The sequence below is a fragment of the Zootoca vivipara genome, chromosome 3, assembly GCF_965207765.1.
Source record: "Zootoca vivipara chromosome 3, rZooViv2.hap1.1, whole genome shotgun sequence".
Lineage (NCBI taxonomy): Eukaryota > Metazoa > Chordata > Lepidosauria > Squamata > Lacertidae > Zootoca > Zootoca vivipara.
The window spans coordinates 69,367,143-69,389,201 of NC_142586.1; the positions used below are offsets into that span (position 1 = coordinate 69,367,143).

General features: G+C 42.7%; 1 protein-coding gene across 5 annotated transcripts in view; it reads right to left on the bottom strand.

Annotated features, from left to right (window-relative positions):
* Window positions 1–1,797: 1,797 nt before the first annotated feature.
* Window positions 1,798–22,059, bottom strand: part of C3H6orf118 (chromosome 3 C6orf118 homolog) — a 33,741-nt gene continuing 13,479 nt past the window's right edge. Inside the window, exons 9-11 of one of the 5 annotated variants that reach the window (XR_015949036.1) lie at window positions 21,583–21,644; window positions 3,032–3,286; window positions 1,798–2,663 (exon numbers count right to left, since the gene is read on the bottom strand). Coding sequence is in view for 4 of the 5 variants with exons in the window: in XM_035110565.3 (XP_034966456.2) it covers window positions 17,363–17,459; window positions 21,583–21,644 (159 nt within the window). In the remaining variant the exon portion in view is untranslated. Of the gene's footprint in view, window positions 2,664–3,031; window positions 3,287–16,279; window positions 17,460–21,552; window positions 21,645–22,059 lie in introns of those variants that run through there. The other 4 variants (XM_088666318.1, XM_035110565.3, XM_088666319.1 and 1 more) reach the window with 4 other exon arrangements.

Consider the following 22,059-nt stretch of genomic DNA (forward strand, 5'->3'; position numbering starts at 1 on the left):
GTCGGTCACGACTGGACCTAATGGTCAGGGGTCCCTTTACCTTTAAGCAATATGCATATGAGATCTTGGTATCAGGTGCACCCCAAGGTTCTGTAGTGTGACCAAGAAACAGGACCCAGAATGGGACTATATGCATGGGTGTAGGATTGGTTCCCAATGATTTACTAGGTGACCCTGAGAAGATACAGCAACCTGTCTCATGGTAGGAGGAAGTACTCTGTATAATACCTTATAGCTCAATTTCTAATTTCATTTGTCTCCACTGTTTACAGCCACCATCTCCCAGATCCGTTTTTCTTCATTTACTCCTGACTGACAGAAGACAATTGCCTTTAACCTACATGTTAACAGTCCTTCTTAGTTGTGAAAGAAATAGAAAGGCAGCCACCAAAAATCCACCAGGAAAAGAAAGATTGTTTGAGACTCATTATATCCCTATCCAGGAAGACACACATTTATAAAGGATGAGGCAGTGAGCCAGGCTGTGCCAGGGACCTCTTACTGAATTAACCTTTGAAACTACCTGGGAAATGTTCATTCTGTACAGCCTAGCTGATCCACAAGAAAGGCAGAACAGGCCTGACTATGCTTTTATGGCAGGACATAATCTTCTCAGGTTGTAGCTTGGAGACTATCTGCATATCTTTAAATGTCCCAAGATAGTGAGAGGAGACAGTCACTGTACCTCCTACCTAGGGATCGTAATCATGTACCTGTTCAGGACGGGGGGCAGGGGGAAGTTATTGCAGTGTCCTTGCATGAACTTGTCTTATTTCAGTCCATGGCTTATAGAACACATGTCAGCTTGACCAGCTCCCACATTCTGCAAAAATGAAATAATTGACTTCATTCCTCCAGATTGTGTTGTGAGAACTCCTCGTGCAATGGATTTGGCTATTTGCAGTTCTGCTAATGCTAATCATTGTTGACCTTCACCAAGTACCCATTTGATCACCGCCAGGGGTATTGTAATTTGCATGTCTGGGGGCGTTTTTGCTCTCACCTTCTTGCAATACCGACAAAGCAGTTTGTGTTCCAGACTGTCCCAACCCTTCTAAATCAAGCTGCAAATACTTATTTTTGTCAACAAAAGAAGTTGGCAATGACTTACAAGTTCAAAGGAGGGGGGGGGGTTTGGATTTGATATCCCGTTTTATCACTACCCGAAGGAGTCTCAAAGTGGCTAACATTCTCCTTTCCCTTCCTCCCCCACAACAGACACCCTGTGAGGTGGGTGGGGCTGAGAGACTTCAGAGAAGTGTGACTAGCCCAAGGTCACCCAGCAGCTGCATGTGGAGGAGCGGAGACGCGAACCCGGTTCCCCAGATTACCGCTCTTAACCACTACACCACACTGGCGGAACCCAAAAGAAGGTGGATGGAATAGTGAGCTAATTGTTGTTCATTTTTTTAAAAAAAATCACCACTATTTGGCTATTATTAAAGTTTATTCATTCATTGATCCTCAACTGTGTTGTTGGGCCTGTTTTTGTATGCTGGGAGGGATGGCACTAACAAGTCTCACATCATGCCTATGGTTTGTACGTTTTCTCATGTCTGCAGTTTAATCATGGTAGCACTGTGTTCTCTTTATTTTTCTTTCCATCGACCTTCTCCAAGCTGGCCTGGATAGTTTTTCTTCATCAGGCCACAGACTTAAGCAATCTTGATTTTGCAGATGATAGGATTAACTCAAGTACTACCCATTGCATGGACAGGCGGAGTCCCCCCAGCCCCAGGTGACCGCCGAGCAGAATAATGACTCAAGACAACGTTCTATGGGATTAAAATTGGCCACAACTTTATTAAGGTTCATATGTAGGGAGACCTTGGCTCAGGCATTGGGCGTTTATCCTTCCTAGTCCCCAGCTGGGGATCTGGGTGACTGCCGCTTCACAGGTAAGCTTCACCTTCAGTTGTGTGGGCTGGGCGGTCCTTCCCCTTACCTGGGCCAATCCCCTGGCAATGCCTCTCCCAGGCGGGATTGGGCGGATGACTGAGGTAGGCGGAGACCCCAGGTATCCAGCCTAGGGAGGATGAAGCCAGCCCGAACTACCGGGAGCTGCACTGGGGTCCAGGGGGCTGCGCGTGACCACGCAAAAGTTGCCCCCCATTTGATGTGGGGAGCGGTCATTCCCTCAAAGCCCATCCTATCCAGCATTACTACCTTCCCCACCACCCCACATAATCATGGTAGGTGACAGGAATAGGAGCATAACAATGAATGTTAATGGCTCCTGTCATCACCCCAGTTAAGCAGAGTTCAAGGGGTTACACATTTCAGCAGCATGACAGAGCAGACACTGAAATGGGTTGCGTTTGATAAGTTGCCTTTTGATGTGTTGTTTTTCCCATGATGTGTGTTCTGCTAAATATCGCTAACACACAGGATACCTGATTGACTCACGATGATTGCGAGGTGGCAATGGGGCTCAGCTCAAGTGCAAGCTCGATTATCGAGGGAATCAGCACCATCCTTACTCCCACCACAACCAAGTCTTTTCTTGACGGCCTGGTTGTTCAACATTCATCCTGATTTGTCTGTGGAGAGCTTATAGGACATCGGCTACTTAGTGAGCATTCCTTCTGATGTGACTAGAGGCCATGCTGGGCAGGGCTAATGGGAGCTGGAGTCTAGCATCATCCAGATGACCACAGGTTACACTAAGGACAAACAAAATCACTCCTTGTAGGGTGGAATTCATGAGGTATTAGAGGCACTACATATTTTTAAGCCATCTTTCTACAGTGCACAGATTCTCTGTTTATAATGCACTATGGTGTGTGCTGATCTATGTGGGTTTGGCCTATAAGTGGCATGCCAAGCTCTTTTTGCCTTTTCATTCTGACTCTGGTGGAGCCCAGAAGCATCTGATGTCCCAGAGGTTCTCCATCCTCCCTTAGGAGGCTGGATATGTATGTAACCATCTCATTCCCTTCTCCTGATAAATCTACCCTCTCTTTTTTTTAAAAAAAATGCATCCATCAAATGCAACATCAGCAGGAATCTAATCCGTCTTCAAACCACTTACTTCTGAGTAGTTCCATTGAAGCAGCATGGAAATCCCTGCCATCCTAGCGAAATGTCTTATTATCGCTGGCAGAGAAGCATCCTCTCTCCCCCTCTGGTCCTAATCAAACCCTTTTGTTTGCTTCTTTCCTGTGATGAGTGCGATGGGGGTGCTCCTCTCTGCCACTCACTCACACAGCCTGGTAATCATCATTGGCTGAGCTGCCTCCTCGTCTACTTGAGAAGCGCTCTGTCACTCCAAAGATGAAGGCAGCATCTGGAAGAACATGAAAAGGATGCGGAGGAGGGGGAAGAGTTTGCTCCAACAGCTGCAGACCATTCAGCAGACTTATCAAAGTACATGCTGATTGGCATAAATTACATTGCCGCTTTCTGAATGGGGTGGCGAGTAGGTGGGGGACAAAGTTTCCTGCTAAACTTGCCAGGATAGCTTTCTCGCTTTTTTTGTCTAAAATAAAGTCAAAGCAGCATGCCAAAATCATCATCATCACCAGAATGTGTAACACAATTATTTAGGCAGTTGGGTATGCTTTTAAAGAATTATACAGAAATAAGGTATTAATCCAGATTGATATGCTACAGGCAATATTTCATGAGATGAGCTTTAAAAAACTGCAGGCACACTTTTGCTCATCTCTTTTAAGGGCAGGTACAGTCACAGGTAGATAAATAGGTACCGCTCCAAGCGGGAAGGTAAATGGCATTTCCGTGTGCTGCTCTGGTTCACCAGAAGTGGCTTAGTCATGCTGGCACATGACCCGGAAGCTGTACGCCGGCTCCCTCGGCCAGTAAAGCGAGATGAGCGCCACAACCCCAGAGTCATCCGCAACTGGATCTAATGGTCAGGTGTCCCTTTACCTTTTTGCAGCCACAGTGAGCTTAGCTGTGCTCACTGCAATTCCCTCTTCGACACATTATCAAAAGCACAGAACCAGGTTCGTCCTCCTTTGAGACAATCTCAAAGTTGTTATCTTGGTTGTGAGTCCTAGTAGACCTGCTCCCTGCCTTACAGGCCTTTTCCACCTGGCCTGGGGCTGAGACTGCTGAACAGACACTTGGCTTCTAGGGCAGGGGTCAGCAAACTTTTTCAGCAGGGGGCCGGTCCACTGTCCCTCAGACCTTGTGGGGGGCCGAACCAGATTTTTTGGGGGGAAATGAACGAATTCCTATGCCCCACAAATAACCCAGAGATGCATTTTAAATAAAAGGACACATTCTACTCATGTAAAAAGACGCTGATTCCCGGACCGTCTGCAGGCCGGATTGAGAAGGCAATTGGGCTGCATCTGGCCCCCGGGCCTTAGTTTGGGGACCCCTGCTCTAGGGTGTTGCTTGTTGGGGGAATTGTTGCTGTTGGTTTTTCTATCTTTATTTGAGATTTTGTGTGATTTATGCGGAATTTGTTTCATTTGGTTGTGTCTTTTTTAATGTTTTATTGTTTATGCCTACTTTTGATCCGTTATAATTAGGTTTGTTTTGTTTTTTTCATGTTGGAAGCTGCCATGAGCATGGTTTGAACTGTGGAAAGGCAGCCTACAAATAAAACAATGGATGGATGGATCTGCCCCCCTCCCTTAAAAACGGGTTCCTATATTTTCGGATGTGTACAAGAAAACGGCAGCAAACCTAAGGAAACAAAGCCATGATTCTCCACACAGTTTCACCAGTTTTGTTCTAGCATAAATCTGGAGCTAGGGGCTAATCAGGCATAAAACTGACTTAACTAAGTGGAGAACCAAGCTTTAAAGCTGAATGACTGAAGCTAAATACTAAATAGATAAAGGGCAGCTTTACTTGGAAAAGATGGTTTTATATGTACCCTTGGGGAGCATTTTAATCGCGTCATCTCCTATTCCCAGGACAAGTTCCAAAGCAAAGGCAATCTTTTAAAACATCAATTTCCAGGTGCATGGTAGGAATGAGTTTTACTTCTCCAATAGTAAGGCAAAGGTGGGGAATCTTAGGCCCAGAGACCAAATATGAACTCTCACCAGGTTACACCTCCTCTCTCTAAGCCACTCCTCTCACTGGCCCTACTTGGTATCCCTGTTTTTGCATGACTAGAAGGTGTCTTTGAACTCTGATAATACCTCTTGTTTGTTTGTGTGGGTGGGTGGGTGTGTAGAAACTAACCTACAAAGGTAAAATTCATATATGTTGCCCTACATCTCCAGCAAAAACATTAATACATACAGGATGTGAGAGTCATGAGCAGGAGGTGTCATATTAATATTGGCCTGCAGTAGCTGCTGGATTGGTCTGTAACATGAGCACCATTTTAAAGCAGCATGAATAATCTTTTAAAAAAGTAAAACCTCCTCAACATCTAAATTTGAAACTATGCTCTCAGGTTCCCCAAACCACCCCCTTAAACTAAAAACTGCAGCATGAGTACCCATTAAATAGACTGCTCAACAATCAGATGGTCCAAGAATCCAGATTAGAACTATAGTGTCAAGAGGACTTGATGCAGACACAAAGAGGTGTCTTGGGCAAAATGAGAAACTCTTTAAAAAACAACAACTGTAGATGGTTGATGTACCTCCAGAGGCCAGGAGTTCCACAACCAAGAAAACTCTGGCTCAGATCATCATTCCAATGCTGGGGTAATGTAATAATCTTAGTAGCTGAACTGGCACATACCAGGAAAGAGACACTCCACCAAGTACTGAGGGCCTTATAAGCCAATATCAATACTTTAAAATGGACTCAGAAGCAAATTGGCAGGCAGCCAATACAGGTGTAATATGGCTCTGACTACATGCCACTCAGTATATAACATTCCACACTAGCTTCAGCTTCTGAGTTGTCCCCAAGGGTAGAGCAATGCAGAGGACATTAGCACAGTCTTCATTGTTGTATTTTTTTAAAAAAAAGTTATTTTGGAAAGCATTGTAATGTCTATATCTTTAAACTTTATCCTTAGGTTTACTAAGTCCTGACTGCATCACTTTCATATTTTATTTCTGTTCTTTATCCTTTACACTTTCTTTTCAGGATTTTGCAAAGTTAGCCAGTAGTTCAACCCAAAGGAAACTGTTAACCTGTTGCATATTTGTTATAAATATAAGCTGCCTTGGGAAATGCTATAGTCTTGAAAGATGCCTTAGAAATAGCTGAAATAAAGAAATAATTTTCTATGCAGAATCAGTGCAGCTTAATATTTGTTTCTCTTCCCAGTCTCCTTTTACAAACCTTCTCTCTCTCTCTCTCTCTCTCTCTCTCTCTCTCACACACACACACACACACACACACTTTTGTTTCAGCTCCATTGAAAAACTGGGTTCACATTTGCTGATAGGCAGCTAGCTGAACATTTGTACTGAGCCGCTTGCATTTAAGCAGAAAATGACACTGATTGTCACTAAATATAACGAGTGCCGTATGTGTGTTTCATTGGAACCGCAAGCTCAAATTAGCCTGTCAGAATTTCAACGTACCCTGATGCAAACCTGTCAACTGACACAATTAGCTCAAGAGACTAAAGAAAAGGCTTGTCAACGCCGTCAAGGCTTTCTTCTTGATCAAGTCCTGTCCCTTTGCTCAGAGCCTTTATTAAATCTAACTGCATTCCACGCTTCCAGTTAGGTCAATGCTTATACTCCTTGCCTCACGCCAACACCATCGTTTCAGACTTTTAAATGTGTTAATTCTAGGAAGGGCAACATCTCGTTTGCAGGGCCCTAAATTCTGGATTAGCAAGATGAAGATGATGTTCAGCTGTATGTGAAATCTTATCAAAGACTGAACCCTAGTGTTCAGTAGGATTAGGCAACATATTATACTCAGGATACAGCAAGTCTTCAAGAATGGATTTTCAGCCTGATCATCTTCGTCTAGGAAGAAAGACATACAAACAGTGAGAAACATGTATTTGTTTTGTTACAGGAATGCAGCACGTATTTCCAGGAAGGAAAAACTTCACATTGGGAAAAGGAGAAGCTCACTGCTACTGTCAGGTTTTCACATGAGTGTGTCTTGGGCGGGCGAGAGGCACTTGTTAACATGTGTTTTATTAAGAGACACTCATTTCTCGCCTTTACACATTTATTGAAAACTGTTTCAGGGTCTCACGATGTTCAGCTTGGCTGTCTGCAGAGAAAACGGTGTCAACACAAGAAATGGGATCTGAGTTCACTGAACTTGATAGCAGCCTACAAAAATAAAAGTGAATCCAAAGGGACGTGCGTTTGTGAAATTCCATCCTTTCCCAACAAAACTGCAAACGTCCTGTTGGAAGTTGCATGAGATCATTTACTGGTCCTAAACCCACAGGGCTTCGGTCCCCTGGAGCCAGCGCCTATGTTCTCCCACCTTCCTCCAGAGGAAGCCTCCATTGGGTCGCATTCCCTCCAACAAATGGAAGGAACCCTTTTTTCATGGATGGGACACTCTGAATCCAACCCAGTGTCCCTGGATGTCCAGTGGCCAAAGGTCATGAGCTTCTACTGCTTCTTCTACCATCATGGTCCTCTCTTGTTCTCATTCCATTGGGAGGATCCCTATGATATCTGTGAGAGTCTCCATCACATCCATATTCTTTAGGCATTGCCTGGCAACACAGGTTCTAACCATTAAGTTTCCCTATCAACACGGAACTGGAAACTGTAACATCCTGGTTGATTGAGTATATGGAGAAATCTTCCACGGTTCTTTGCAAACGTTTCCATACCTAACAACATTTCAGTACCATGAAATAAAGGAACTTCTCCTTGCAGGTATTACACAAACCCAATCCAAGGACTGCTAAATAAAAACTTCAGATGAACACAGTGAGAAACTGAAAGAGCATAACTAATCTCTTGAACAGTTAAATATTAATTAGACCAGAAAGAGGATGTGGAAATGTTTAAAACAAATGTTCTTGGTGGTATTATTAAATGTTAACTTTTATGCATACTAAATCATTTTGTAGCCAGTTAAAATAGCTTTTGTGGTCTAGCAAATGCATAATTAATATATTTTTTCCTTGCCATTGATGTTTAATAATTAAATGGTGTGCTGAACATTTAGACAGCAAAAGAAGAGAAGCCCTTTGAAAAAAAATGCTATGTTTCTTGAATGTTATAGAGATTAATCATTTCCATTAAAGCTTTGTTGTTATAATTTATTTTACTATACCAAGTAGCAGCCTGTTTAGATCTCTTTAAAGTCTGATTGGGGAGTTATAAGGCTCTTTGCCTGTTTCCTGCATCAAATACATTATTCTACATTTCCTAGTTGTGTGGGCAACCAGCAAGTGCAGAATAACTAAATGCGGACGCTTTTTAATTTTATTTTTTCGGTCTCGCTTTGATGAACTAGCCTTTAAGCCTGGCAGACGCAACTCACCAGTTAATATCATGAAAGAAAAGGCCTCTTATTGACTGCTCACTCAATATGAGCTGACTCGGTGCCTAGCAGAGCAAAAAGTTTGCTGACGAGAGCTCAGCAGTCTCGGAAAAGCCAGAAGTTAGAGCGGAAATGGCTGCTTGCAGGTGGGAAATGGTGACCAGGGGACAAAGAGCTTACAGAGTTGTGATCTGGATAAGTTTACAAGTTCTCATCCAGAGTGGGAGCCGTGACAGGGAACATGGGAGGGGGCCTTATTCTGAGTCAGACCATTGGTCTATTCAATCCTTTCAGCTTGGTATTGTCCACACTGAATAGGAGCAGGTTTCCAGTATCACAAAATAACAAAGGGGAAAACTGAGTATTAAGAGTGCTAACATAAATCATATCATAGCTGCCAAGTTATCCCTTTTTTTAAGGGAAATTCCCTTATGCTGAATAGGCTTCCTCGCGAGAAAAGGGAAGACTTGGCAGCTATGAATCATATACCCCAGTTTCCCAGTGGCCCTTCAAAGTACGCTTCACGCAGAGTTTATAGTAAAACAAAATACGCAAACAGAAGTTGACTTGGCTAAAATACACCACCAAGAGTTTAAAGATTTTTCCCAACCTAGCATGAAACCCCTGGCTAGCAGTATACCGTTTAAAGTATACAGAAGAAAAACAAAAGGTTGGCTTTCTTTAACAGAAAAACAAACTGACTCGGAAGAGACTTTAAACTAAAGATAAACGCTCTCTCATACCCACATCCCAAGCCTCCCACCATACTACCACACAAAATGCTTTCCAACAGAGCCTTATATACATGGAGTAGAGCCCACGCCTGTGAGCAATTAAACAGAAATCACCGGCACCTGTTTTTCTTAAACAGACAGTATTGGCATTAGATCGGCTCAAAAGCAACTTTGATTATTCAAGAAATCCAACCTCCAGTCAGTCACGGTTCCCTGACAGCCCTACCTGGAAATGCCAGAAATTGAACCTGTGGCCTTATGCAGGCCAAGCAGATGCTCTGCCATGGGGATGCAGCCCTGCCCCACAGGTGAGAAAAGAGGAAGAGGCCAAAGGAAATAGCACCAAGTGAGCTCTTCTTCATGCCTGACTTCATTTGGGTAAGGAACTGGCATGTTTGTTTGTTTATTTATTTGTTTTTATTTCCTGTTTGATTAAAAATTTGAAATGGGGGGGGGAGCTCAAAGCGTTTTACAAAAAGGTAAAACAATAAATATCGATAAATATCACAACCACGCCTGAAAACATACCAAAGTTAAAAATACCAAAACAAATTAAAATTACCTCAGCTTTCAAAGCATCTAAGTCATGTTCTTTTTCTTTTTATTCTGCACATACAGAGAATTACACCATATACAAGCAACACATTATAAAAGGGAAAGGGGGGGGGGAGAGAAACTAAGTCAAGATAACCTTCTTCCAATAAGGAATAATAAGAAGAATAAATACATTAATAAGAACACATTCACTTCCTCGTTTAGCTTCTGCTCTAGTTACATTGTGTTGCTATTCTGTAAGAATCTATTATATCCTTTTCTCTCGCATATGTTATTTTATTTCTTAAATACTATCTATCCCTCCCCTCTCCTCCCCTCCTCCCCATTGCTTCCCTTCACCCATGTGAGATCTTACCGTCACTATTTTTTTTCTAGTTGCTTTAGTATAATAAACTGGCATAAGAGCTTATTTCTATAATGTCTAGTGAATTGTGATTGCTTCTTTTATCCTTACATACTTAACAATTGCCTATTAGAAGTTCTGCATTAACACCATATTTTTTCATGTATTCCCCTATACATTTCCATTCTGTATTGGTTTTCTGGGTAGAGCAGCCCCTAATTGCTGCAGTCATTTTTGCCAGCTCGGCAAATTCACAGATCTTAACTTGCCATTTTGTAATTTCTGGTACTTTTTCATTTTTCCAATATTTCACCCCTAAAATTATTGCCACTGCGGTTAAATAAAGAAATATGTTCCTTTTATCCTTGGGGATGTCACTTGTTAATAAACTCAGTAAATATGACTCTGGTGGGTTTTTTTTAAATGGAACACCTGAAGATTTTTTTAATCTCATGTATCTCATTCCAGAATTGTCTAACCACCTCACATCCCCACTACATATGGTATAATGTCCCAACCTCTTTCTTGCATTTCCAGCAGAGATTTGAATGTTTTCTGTATATTTTTGCTAATTTTACTGGGGTGAGATACCATCGGTAACACATTTTCATTATATTTTCTTTTACTAAGTAACAAGCTGTGAAATTTATATCAGTTTTCCACAATCTTTCCCATCTGGACAACTGAATTACCTGACCTATATCTTGTGACCATTTTATGGTCGTTTCTTTTATAATCTCATCTTTCAATTCCCATTCGAGAAGTAAATTATACATTCTTGGGATGGTTTTCTTACTTGGTTGAATAAGTTCCCTTTGCAGTTTTGAGTTTTTTTGTTCAAATCCTATTTTCTGATCTTGGCTAAAGATGTGCACTATCTGATAATATTGTAACCAGCTGTTACAAAAGCATCTAAGTCATGTTCTACCGTAGGCTTCTTGGTAATGTTCTAGGTTATGACGTGGGAGGAACAAGGACTGCAAGCGAACCTCATTGACAAGCTATTTCTAGGAGACTAATGCTCAATAGATTAATCTAGTAATGACATTTTTAAAAAAATCTAACCCCTACTCCCAAGGTATTCCAGATCCACCACCCCTAAATGCTTGACAGCCAATTTTGTGAAGTGATTCCCCGCCCCCGCCCCCCCGAAGATGTCAAGTTGCATGGGCGGTTACTGTAATACACAGTTCAGCGGTGCAGCAGACAGATCCAAGGGTTCCCAACTCAAACCTCAGCAGATATTGATTGATGGAATTTACAGTCAACCTTTTTCTTCAAGGAGCTCACTCTGGCATGAATGGTCCCCCCCCCCTATTTAATCACCACAACCCAGCATCGCCTGAGCTCTGCGAGTGCGGCTTTCTCCCGATTGAAGTGCAGAGTGTTTGAGGACCGGGACATTCGCAGGGAAACCAAAATGCTTGTTTACAAAGCTATTGCACTACCAACCTTACTATATGCTTGTGAAACATGGACCACTTATAAACGCCATCTCCAACTCCTCAAATATTCCATCAACGGTGTCTCCGAAAAATTTTACACATCACTTGAGAAGACAGGTGAACTAATATCAGTGTACTGGAAGAAGCCAAGATCACCAGTGCTGAAGCAATGATTCTTCAACATCAACTTCATTGTACTGGTCATGTTGTGCAGATGCCTGATGATAGTCTTCCAAAGTAACTACTCTATTCCGAACTTAAAAATGGAAAGTGTAATGCTGGTGGTCAACAAAAGAGGTTTAAAGACTGTCTCAAGGCAAATCTTAAAAAAAATGTAGTATAAACACTGACAACTGGGAACACACTGGCCTGTGAGCGCTCCAGTTGGAGAGCAGCCTTTATCAAAGGTGTCATGGGCTTTGAAGACACTCGCTCTCAGAACGCAAGGGAGAAACATGCTAAGAGGAAGGCGTGCTTGGCAAATCCACACCGTGATCAACTCCCGCCCGGAAACCAATGTCCCCACTGTGGAAGGACATGCGGATCCAAAATTGGCCTCCACAGTCACTTATGGACCCATTGTTAAAACCGTGTTTATGGAAGACAATCTTACTCGGATACGAGTGATCGCCAAAGAAGAAGAAGCTGAGGTAATGCTGCAGCTTGCATACATCCAATTTCAAGGCTTATAAGCGAATATCTGAAAGTCAGGTACAGCTGCAAACATCCTTTCAGCTCTTTTTTTTTTAAAAAAAGAACAAATACATCCTTGATCTGGTGGGTTCTGGTTCAGGTAAACTGCTGGGCTACCCTGAAGCTAGAAGAAGAAGAAGAAGAAGAAGAAGAAGAAGAAGAAGAAGAAGAAGAAGAAGAAGAAGAAGAAGAAGAAGAAGAAGAAGAAGAGGAGGAGGAGGAGGAGGAGGAGGAGGAGGAGGAGGAGGAGGAGGAGGAGGAGGAGGAGGAGGAGGAGGAGGAGGAGTTTGGATTTGATATCCCGCTTTATCACTACCCGAAGGAGTCTCAAAGCGGCTAACAATCTCCTTTCCCCTCCTCCCCCACAACAAACACTCTGTGAGGTGAGTGAGGCTGAGAGACTTCAGAGAAGTGTGACTAGCCCAAGGTCACCCAGCAGCTGCATGCGGAGGAGCGGAGACACGAACCCGGTTCCCCAGATTACGAGTCTACCGCTCTTAACCACTATATCACACTGGTTCCCACCAGGTGTCAAGAGAGGCGGTGGATAGAGTGTTAGACGAGGACCTGGGGTGCCAGAGTTCAAATCCCCACTCAGCCATGAAGCCAGTCGCTGCCTCTCTCAGCTTAACCTGCCTCACAAGGTTGTTGTGAGAATAAAATGGAGAGGAGACACCATGCATGCCACCATGGGACATAAATGCAATAAAAATATATAAAAGAGGTGGGAGAAGCTTTTCCTGCCCGCCCAAAAGCAACTGAATGCACATGAGCTCTGCCAGAAGAAAAGTGGAGTGGCTACTCAAGCTGTTGCCTACAGCCTCACACAATGGTGTAGCTCTGCCAGTCGGCATTTATAATGGGACAAAGTGACACTGCAGTGCATTCATAGATCACTTTAGTGACAGCTGTCCTCCTGGACTGCATCACAGGCAGCACAGGCTGCATTTTTGAATGTTGCCTATGTAAAAAGCATAACTAAGACCTAAGAGTTACAGCCTAACCTTTTCTGCGATCTGACAGCCTCCCGCATGCAAGGAATATTCAAATGTGCCTGCCTCCATCCACATCCTCAGTTGGTATAGTATAGTCAGTCCCATGAGAATGCAGCGCATTAGAACAATCATAATGTTTACACAGTCTTCTCTTATTATACGGTCAGAGGTCACCCAAGTACTACAAGTAAGGAAGTAACAACATATCAGTTCAAATTTCATGAGAGCCACTGCCTTTTTAAAAAAGTTACTTTATATATATAACATCGGGGTTTTTTTCTATTTGTGTTTTCTGCCGTCACTTGGATTCCACTGCCATCTAGTGGATATTTGAAAAGAAACGAGCTGTTTCTGGAAAAAAAACACCTGAGTATAGCCAGAGCTGTCGTAATGCCTAAATGGGATGAAATGCAATTGTAATGCATTTGTTATACATGGTGCATCACAGAATCCAGCAAAGGAGAATCAAAAGTAGGATTGTGTCTGTTAAAAGTAAAAGTGTGTATATCTCATTAAAGGAACCCAAAGAGGAATTTTGCTTTTGCCTTTGTATTGTTCAGGTAGAAACTCACCATAAGCTGAGTTAGTGGTTAAACAAACTTTCTTTCTGATTTGGCCAAGGATCCTGCACAAAGCAGCAACTAACCAGCCAGGCCATACCAGAGAATAATACACACATTTTCATCTTTGAATTGTTTAAAGTGGTTATATATATATATATATATATATATATATATATATATATATATATATATACACATTAGAGCATATGATATGCAACAATTACATAAAAATAATTGGCTATAACTGGCTATGCAAAGCTTTATCTTGCCTTTCCCCATGTTATTCAACATCTACATGAAACCACAGACAGCGGTTGTCTGACAGGTTGGGTGCTGGGTGCCGTTGAAATGCTGATGAAGCCCCCAGTTCCCTTCCATCATACTTGGGAAAGCACTTGAAGTCCAAAACCTGTCTCTGAAATCAACAAAGGCCTGGATGTAGACAAAAAGATGAGGCTTAATCCAGACAAGAAGTGAAGAAAGGAGGGTGTGGTGGCTTCTCCAGTTCTCACCAGCCACCCACTCACCTTCCTCAGCATCTGACAGGAGCTGCTCCACATTTCATAGATTTCCCTCAGGCGGCCTTTATCAGTCACAGACGAGAACAGCACTTGGACACCACTTTGCCCAACTTTGTGGCTGCTCACATGTTGTCCCAGTATCCAGACCTTTGCTCAGGGCCGTCTCAAGCCGGTCGGGCGCCGTGGTGCCGTGGCGTGGAGATCGCTCCGGCGCCCCCGCCCTGGTGGGCGGGTGCAGCACGGCTTCCGCATGGCTTTCCTGCACAGTGCCCTCCTGCCGACCCGGCGCCCTGGCGCCCCGCGCCACCAAGACTACCCCTAGAGTCGGGCCTGCCTTTGCTCTATACTTTCAAGTAAGCCACAGCTGTGGTGAGCCAAGTAAAAACGTATATAATGAAAACAAATCACTTTATTAAATTTATGGGTATTAATCTGATTCGCATAGTTTATTACAAATCTGGTGCTATTTTGGATGCAGAATATAGGGATTACACATTGTGCTGTTATATCTTTTATCAGTCCTGGCCGTTTATTTCTAAGCATATATCTCAGGCACACCAATGCATCATTCTGGATATGATCCAATATATGGCATTTTAAAAATCTGCTTGATTTCAATGGGCAGTTTAATGTTCTCTAAAATCTCTTCCCCACTGGACTCAGTGGACTTACAAGTGCTGTACTTTGGGCCGTGCCTTCAGATGTTGTAATACTGTGAGGCATTCCTTTGTCAGACAGATTGCAGGTTGATCGTCCAGAATGCTCTTTGATGTCTCTTGAAGGGAGATAATGGTTAAGAGATACCTGGAGATCTGTCTTGACAGGTAGCTGTCAGCAGCATGGAGAGAGGGGGGGGGGAGGAATGGGTAGAAGAGGGAGCTCTGACTCACTTGAAGGTGTATGGAACTGCAGAGTTGGAAACCTCTCTCTGGGAGTTTGAGGTGAAGTAGTGGATCCAGCAATGCAGTTAGATAATTTTATACTCTGGTCCACAGAACTTGGTGGGGGATTATCTTTGGGTAGATCTACATTGCAAACTTCAAAGCAGCAGATTTCAGTGCACATAATACCCTGTTGGATTGTGGCCTTGGACTGGGTTTGATAGAGAACACTAGGATCTGCAGTTTGGCTGGCTGGGAGTTTTCAAAAGCCTGCCTCACCAAACTGCAATTACAGAATCTCTGGGGAAAGCCAGTACCGTTGACGTGGCAAGCAACGTCAGTATCTATACAGTATCTATATTTTGATAGCAAGCCTGTGTTTTCTAATTCTTGAAAAGTACCTAGCAATTTTAGATGAAATCGTATATATGTGGTTTAATAATCAACCCCTCTTCGCAAGGTCTCCTAACTGCTTTTCGCACCAGAGCCCTGCCTAATTGGTCATGACATAATTGGTCATGTCTTCACATGGGTGAAGACATGACCAATTAAAGTGCTATCATAGGGCTTTAAATGTATGGTGTGAATGTGGACTAGGTGATCCAGCGGGGCTCTTACATTTTTAGGTACACCTCTGTCTACGATGGCATCATTAGAGTTAAGTTTGCGGCAGGTAATACTACACAATCTTACAGCAACTCACTGACTGATAATGACTGCTTACCCAGTCACAGGGTGGGCTGCTGTTGTGGCCCATCACGCCACACTCATTCCCCTCAAGTGTATCGCCAGGGCTAGGTGGTCGGCCGTTGGGGAATTCCCAGGCCAGTCGCTGGAGATTGGCGGGCTTTCCTGCCATCTGTCTATTTGAATCCTGGCCGGGCCAGGTAGGCAGGGCTCTGGACCTGATAAAGGCGGGCTGTCCTACACTGTCTTACACCAACTCACTAACTGATAACAGCATCTTCTCCCTACCCCCACCCAGAGCCCTTGGTCCCCCAAATATGAGTTCCCATATGGTTTCCCGTGAGTTGTTTCCCCCCCCCCCCGTCATACCTAAGGGCACAGCAAAAAGCTCTTTTTCTGTTAAAATTTCCACATTGGAAGTGGAATTAACTAAGGCAAGCCTTACACCTCATTTAAAGCCAAAGAGGCACATGTCACAAATAATTCCGATCAGACTGCAAATGCAGAAAATGCCTTCATCTTTATATATCCATTGCTGGTATACAGGCTATGACTAGGTAACCAAAACAGTAGAATGCATCAAAAGGAGAGCACTACAAAGCGGAAACAAAGAGAATGGCAACAGGGAAGAGAGACCAATTTATTAATGTGGTTCAAATAAATCACAATGCATTTCAAGCAATGAGCACTTTGTGAGGGGTCTATCAGGAAAAGGAATTGTTCATCTCTATTGCAGTGTCTTGGATGATTTGCTCCAAGAAGCTAATAAACATTGAATCCTATGATGGTACAAAGGATTTGGGAGGTTATCAAAGAAATTGTAATGGATGTGAGCTAGTCTTTTTTTTTCTGATAGACTCTCCAATAAACAAATAATTGCACAAACTACTTTGAGACTTATACCACATGAATTAGTAAATTGGTCCTTTGTACCAGCTGTTTTTTTAAAACAACAACAACAACAATGGCAGTAGCAGTAGCATAAACATAATTGTACAGTGGTTGGGGAGGAGGGCACATAAATATTTCCAAAATCAAATCACACTTAAACCTAATTTTATGGAAGATTGAGAACATGTATTGGAAGAAGATGGGCTAGTGTGTGATTTTAATGACACAGTCAGTGGATTGATTTTATATGTGCCATTTAATGGCATTCAGGGGAAAATATCAAAGTCACAGTGAAAAATATCCTTACAGTCAAACCATCCAAAAGTTTGGAAGATTACTCTGGACTTAATTTTGAAGTAGAAAATAAGTACATATTTTGTAACTGCTGTGTCGTCTGTCTGCCATTCACTTTACTTATTGGGTAACGGAAAGTAATTAATCTGTTTTCAGTTGTTTATGGCAACAGAACGCAGATTTGCCACAGCAAACTTCAAGTATGGTGGGAAATTTTCTGTCAGAACAAGAAGCAACCTGTGGGAAACCGAATTAGCATTTTATAGAGTCATAATACATGTTCACATATGCTAAAGAATAGAGACATATTTCTGGTATGTTTGTTTTTTCAAGTAGCATACAACGTACAAGTTCAAATATATCTCGTCATTCATTGTTCACAGTACTGTTCCGTTCTTATCACAAAGAATCATCAGAAGATGATTCTTCTAGTGGCGCAAATAATCTTTCTGTTCCTTCAGGTGTCAAGAAGTCCTGCACCATCCCCCACAGATTCCTAAAAACAAATGGAAACAACAACACACTTGTGGCTAAAACCCACTGTGGCAAGTATTTGGCTGAAGCACCCCACCAAACTGCTCTCTACTTCCTTATTAAAGAGTAGCCTCAAATGTTGTGGGGAAAGAGTAATCTGCTCTCCCATCTTCTCACTATTCCATGTTGATTCAGCACTAGACAATCTACAGAGGAGAAATTGTCAACTGTTCATTTATCTAAGCTAGAAAGACTCAAATTTAGAAGATCTTTTATCCTTGCCAGATTCAATGCCCTCCCATCTGCATTACTGCAGGGCAGATATGAAGGTAAACCGTATTCAGAGCGAATATGCCCATGCGGTTTGAAGGAAGTTGAAACTGTTATTCATGTCCTACTATACTGTCATTATTATAGGGACATACTTTAAGTATTTATCACTCCAATCATGCAGCGAATCCCAAGCAGATCTGATGACCACAACTTAAAATACCTAATAGAGAACAGGGAACCAGAGATTACCTCAAAAGTGGCGAAATTCTGTGCTGCTCCTATACAATTAAGGAGGAAAGCCCTGAATGAATCTAATGGTCAATGTCTTAGCACACATATTTTAAATTAGAGGTTTAAGGTCTTAACCTACGTATTTCAATTGTTTTATATCTGTACTATTTACCATGTTCTAGCTTATAGAGTTTAATTTTTACCTATTTACCTGTTCTCTATTGCTGTATATGTCTGTATTTCTAGTCTGTGTTCATAATAAATCAATTCATTCATTCATTTACTTCATAGGATATGGAGAAGCAATGTTCTGTGTCTATTGTGGTCTCCAAGACTGTTCAGAATGTTCCTGTCATGATGCCATCTATACAGAAAGTCCTCCTTATAATGAGAGCATGTTTGGGAGATGTGCTCTCAGGGCTCTTCCACACTTACCTATTGCCCCACACCAACTCTATCCCCCCTCAAAGTATGTTGGGTGGAGTTGAGCCCCCCCTCATCTTGAGGGGCTTGGTCTTGCCGGGCCTGCGATGGTGGCGGGCCTTGCCGGGCCTCTCCATAACAGTGGTGGGCCTCATTGTCCCCCCCCCCCTTGCAGTGGTGGTGAGCTTCATCAGGACTCGCAGGCTCCTCCTGACATGCATGACATCACACGTGTGCATCACATGTGTGATGTCACATGTCAATGGCCCCTCCCCCAATGTTGGGTGGAACTCAGTGCCTCTGCTTTCTAGGCAAAGATCTGGACTTTCAAGCTCTGAGATTTATTGGACAGCTCCCCTGCTCCCACTGATTTCCACAGCTGAATCGGAACAAACAGCAATTTGGGTTTTCTGTGGGTTGTCATTTGCTCTGATTCAGTGGTAAAAGCAGGTAAGAGTGGGTTTCAACAGGGAAAGGGCTGGGGCAAAAAAAAGAAGAAGGGGGGGGCTTAGACACAGAGCTTTAAAGCACAGACTGTGCCTAGAAACATGGCACAAAGGGAAGCCTGGATGAACCCAAGGGTGTTCATCTTCTACAAGTGCTAGTTCCTACCTGGGTTGAAGCTGACAAAGTCTTCAGGAGCTTTTTTGTTAGCAAGGACTTTTTTGCAATGCACCTCTTCTCTATCTAGTATGCCCCATGGGCCACTGGATGGGGGATTGCATGTGACCCCAATGAAAAAGACTTTGGACATCTCAAAGGTAGGGTGGAGGATAAATAAATTTAACAGTAGCAGCAGCGGCAGCAAGCAATGATAACAACATTCGAGCTTGCATATGTTGATTTAGGGAGTGAATAGAAATAGAATAAGAATATTCCTCTGTATTCTGTTTCAACTCTAATATCCTAATCTAGTCCCAATCTCAATGAAGATACAGGATTTATGCATAACCCATTGCACCAAAATTCCAATGCACATCTGGATATGCATTTGCTTCGTTCCTCTAGTTCCTGCTTAGGTTCATGGGTGGGTTCGGCTGTGCGTGATTCTATATTACGGAGAGTTGGTAACAAGAGCTAAGCCAGCTGGGTGTATTGTGTGCAGGTAAATATTGACTTAGTAACACATTTTGCCTTCAGTTCAGCAGATAACATCACACAGCACCCAAGACGTTGCTCCTTTGGGGACTGAATAGTCTCTTTATTAATCTGTGCCTTGCCACTAATTAATGCCATTTAAATAGGCTTCTGAGCACTAAGGGCTGAGGGGGGGGGGAGATGATCCAGTTCTGACTTCACACAATTAGACACCCTCCTTCAATTATGCCTCCCAGACAGACTTTGATTCTCAGGCTCCTCACAGCCTTTCAAATTCCCTAATCTATAATGAAGGAGACTGACGCCAGCTCCCAAAATGAGAATCGTAATAAAAGGAGGGCAAAATTTGGGAGCACCCTCATTTATAAACTGTCTTATTATGCAAATATCTCCAAGGCATGGTACAATTTAAAGGAATCTGAATGCGCACTTTCACTGGGAGCAAAATTGGAAATTGTCTTAAAAGTTTAACACATTAAAAAATATTTAGTAAGGGCATTTCTTTAACTGTCTCCCGGCTAATTACTTTTAATAATTAACAGCCTATAAAAGAGACTAATTAACCTTGTATCCCACTATTATCTGCTGCTAATTGCCTTAATATTTTATTGCCAATAACCTCTAGGATAGACATATTTTAATGATTTTAAAATATCACCACTGTGGTTTGGTTTGGGGTTTTTAACTTCTAACACAACAAATTCCATTATTCTTGCAGGAACATGAGCTGTTCATATCCTTCTGCATTTCCCTTTTCCGATGTCATCAAGGCAGAGCAGGCTTAGCTTTTCTCTTCATGGTGCTGAATCACAGCACATGTTTTTCTCCATCCTTACAAAATCCCTTCACTGACTGTTAAAGGTAAAGGTAAAGGTACCCCTGACAGTTAAGGTTGCGGCACTCATCTCACTCTATAGGCTGAGGGAGCCAGCGTTTGTCTGCAGACAGCTTCCAGGTCATGTGGCCAGGATGACTAAGCCGCTTCTGGCAAACCAGAGCAGCACACCGAAACGCCATTTACCTTCCCGCTGTAGCGGTACCTATTTATCTACTTGCACTTTGACGTGCTTTCGAACTGCTAGGTGGGCAGGAGCTGGGACTGAACAACGGGAGCTCACCCCGTTGCGGGAATTCGAACCGCCGACCTTCTGATCAGCAAGCCCTAGGCTCAGTGGTTTAGACCACAGCGCCACCCGCACCCCTCACTGACTGTTAGTGACTAACAAATGGATGAATGGAAGTTTGGCTAGAAATAATCTTTTGGTGACCATCTTCTGATGGCTTTTTTTTTTTTGCACTTACCAAAAGCTCTCACACCAGTTGTCCCAGAGAGAGCTACTGTTTGTTCACCTCACAACTGTAGAGGAATCAGTTATGTTGATATCAGGCCTTCCAAAGGGTCATCACCACAGATTGTCACAAACAGTGATTGTTTGTTGCAGTTTGGGTGGCTGGCACTCAAAAGTGTATGGCCAATTCTTCATGGCACAAGTCCCTTGCCTGAATACACCACGCATGCTCTCCTCACAACCCCTAACATGGCACATGTCCCTATGTGGGTGTAACTCAGAGTAAACTCCACAGAGTTCAAGGGGACTTATTCCCAGATAAGTGTCCAGAAGACTGCAGCCTTGCTTATTATTTTTGTGCGCACGTGCATGATGTAAATATAATGTTCATAACCAATATGTGGTAGGTAGTATAAAGAACAGAGCCATATCTGGCTTCAGTCCTCAAGACTTTTTTAAAAATAAAATACTATGGAACTCAGATTTGTGTGGAAGCACCGCCTTCTGATTCAGGGACCCTTTTTTCCAATTGAATTGAAATACTTTATTGTCACTTGTACAACTTGTATACAGTGAGATTACACAGGCAACCCCCACTCAGCTCTCTTCGTCTTAATTCCCCTCGTTTACTGACACACACACACCAAACCCGAAAGTGATGTGCGGGGACTCTGCATTTACTCAGTAATGAGAGAAATGCAGTTGTTCAGGGTCCCTCTCATCTGCTCTAGCTGAATGCACTCCATAGTTAAGCCCTAGGTTACTGACTCTGCGTGAGCTCAGGCACAATTTAAGCCTCACCTAGTTTATTATTAGAACGTTCGGACTCACCGCTGGCTTTTCTCACTAAACTTCTGCCTCTGTAATGTACTTGTGACAGACTGTACAGCATCCTGAGAAACACAAAATGAGACAGATTCTTTACTCGAAACAAATTGGTTGATATAATATACATCCACGTGATTCACAGATGACTGATACAGATATACAATGTTTATTCATAGCTATTTGTTTACATATACAGTAGAACTTATAGATATTTATATATGCGACTTAACGGTGCTGATGTACATATACTGATGAAATGAGTGCCATATATATAGGTCTATATATGTAAATGTTGGTGGTATCAACTCTGCACATGGCACAACTCAGGAATTCTAAGAAACCCCCCAAAAAAATTGAACTCAGTGGTTAAAATCAGTGCAGTATTGGAAAGTTCAGTTTGTCATCTTGATTCAAAATGGCACCCAACTGTATCTAAACACAGACAGAAATCTGTTTTTTGTTTTTTTCCAGGAACCATCA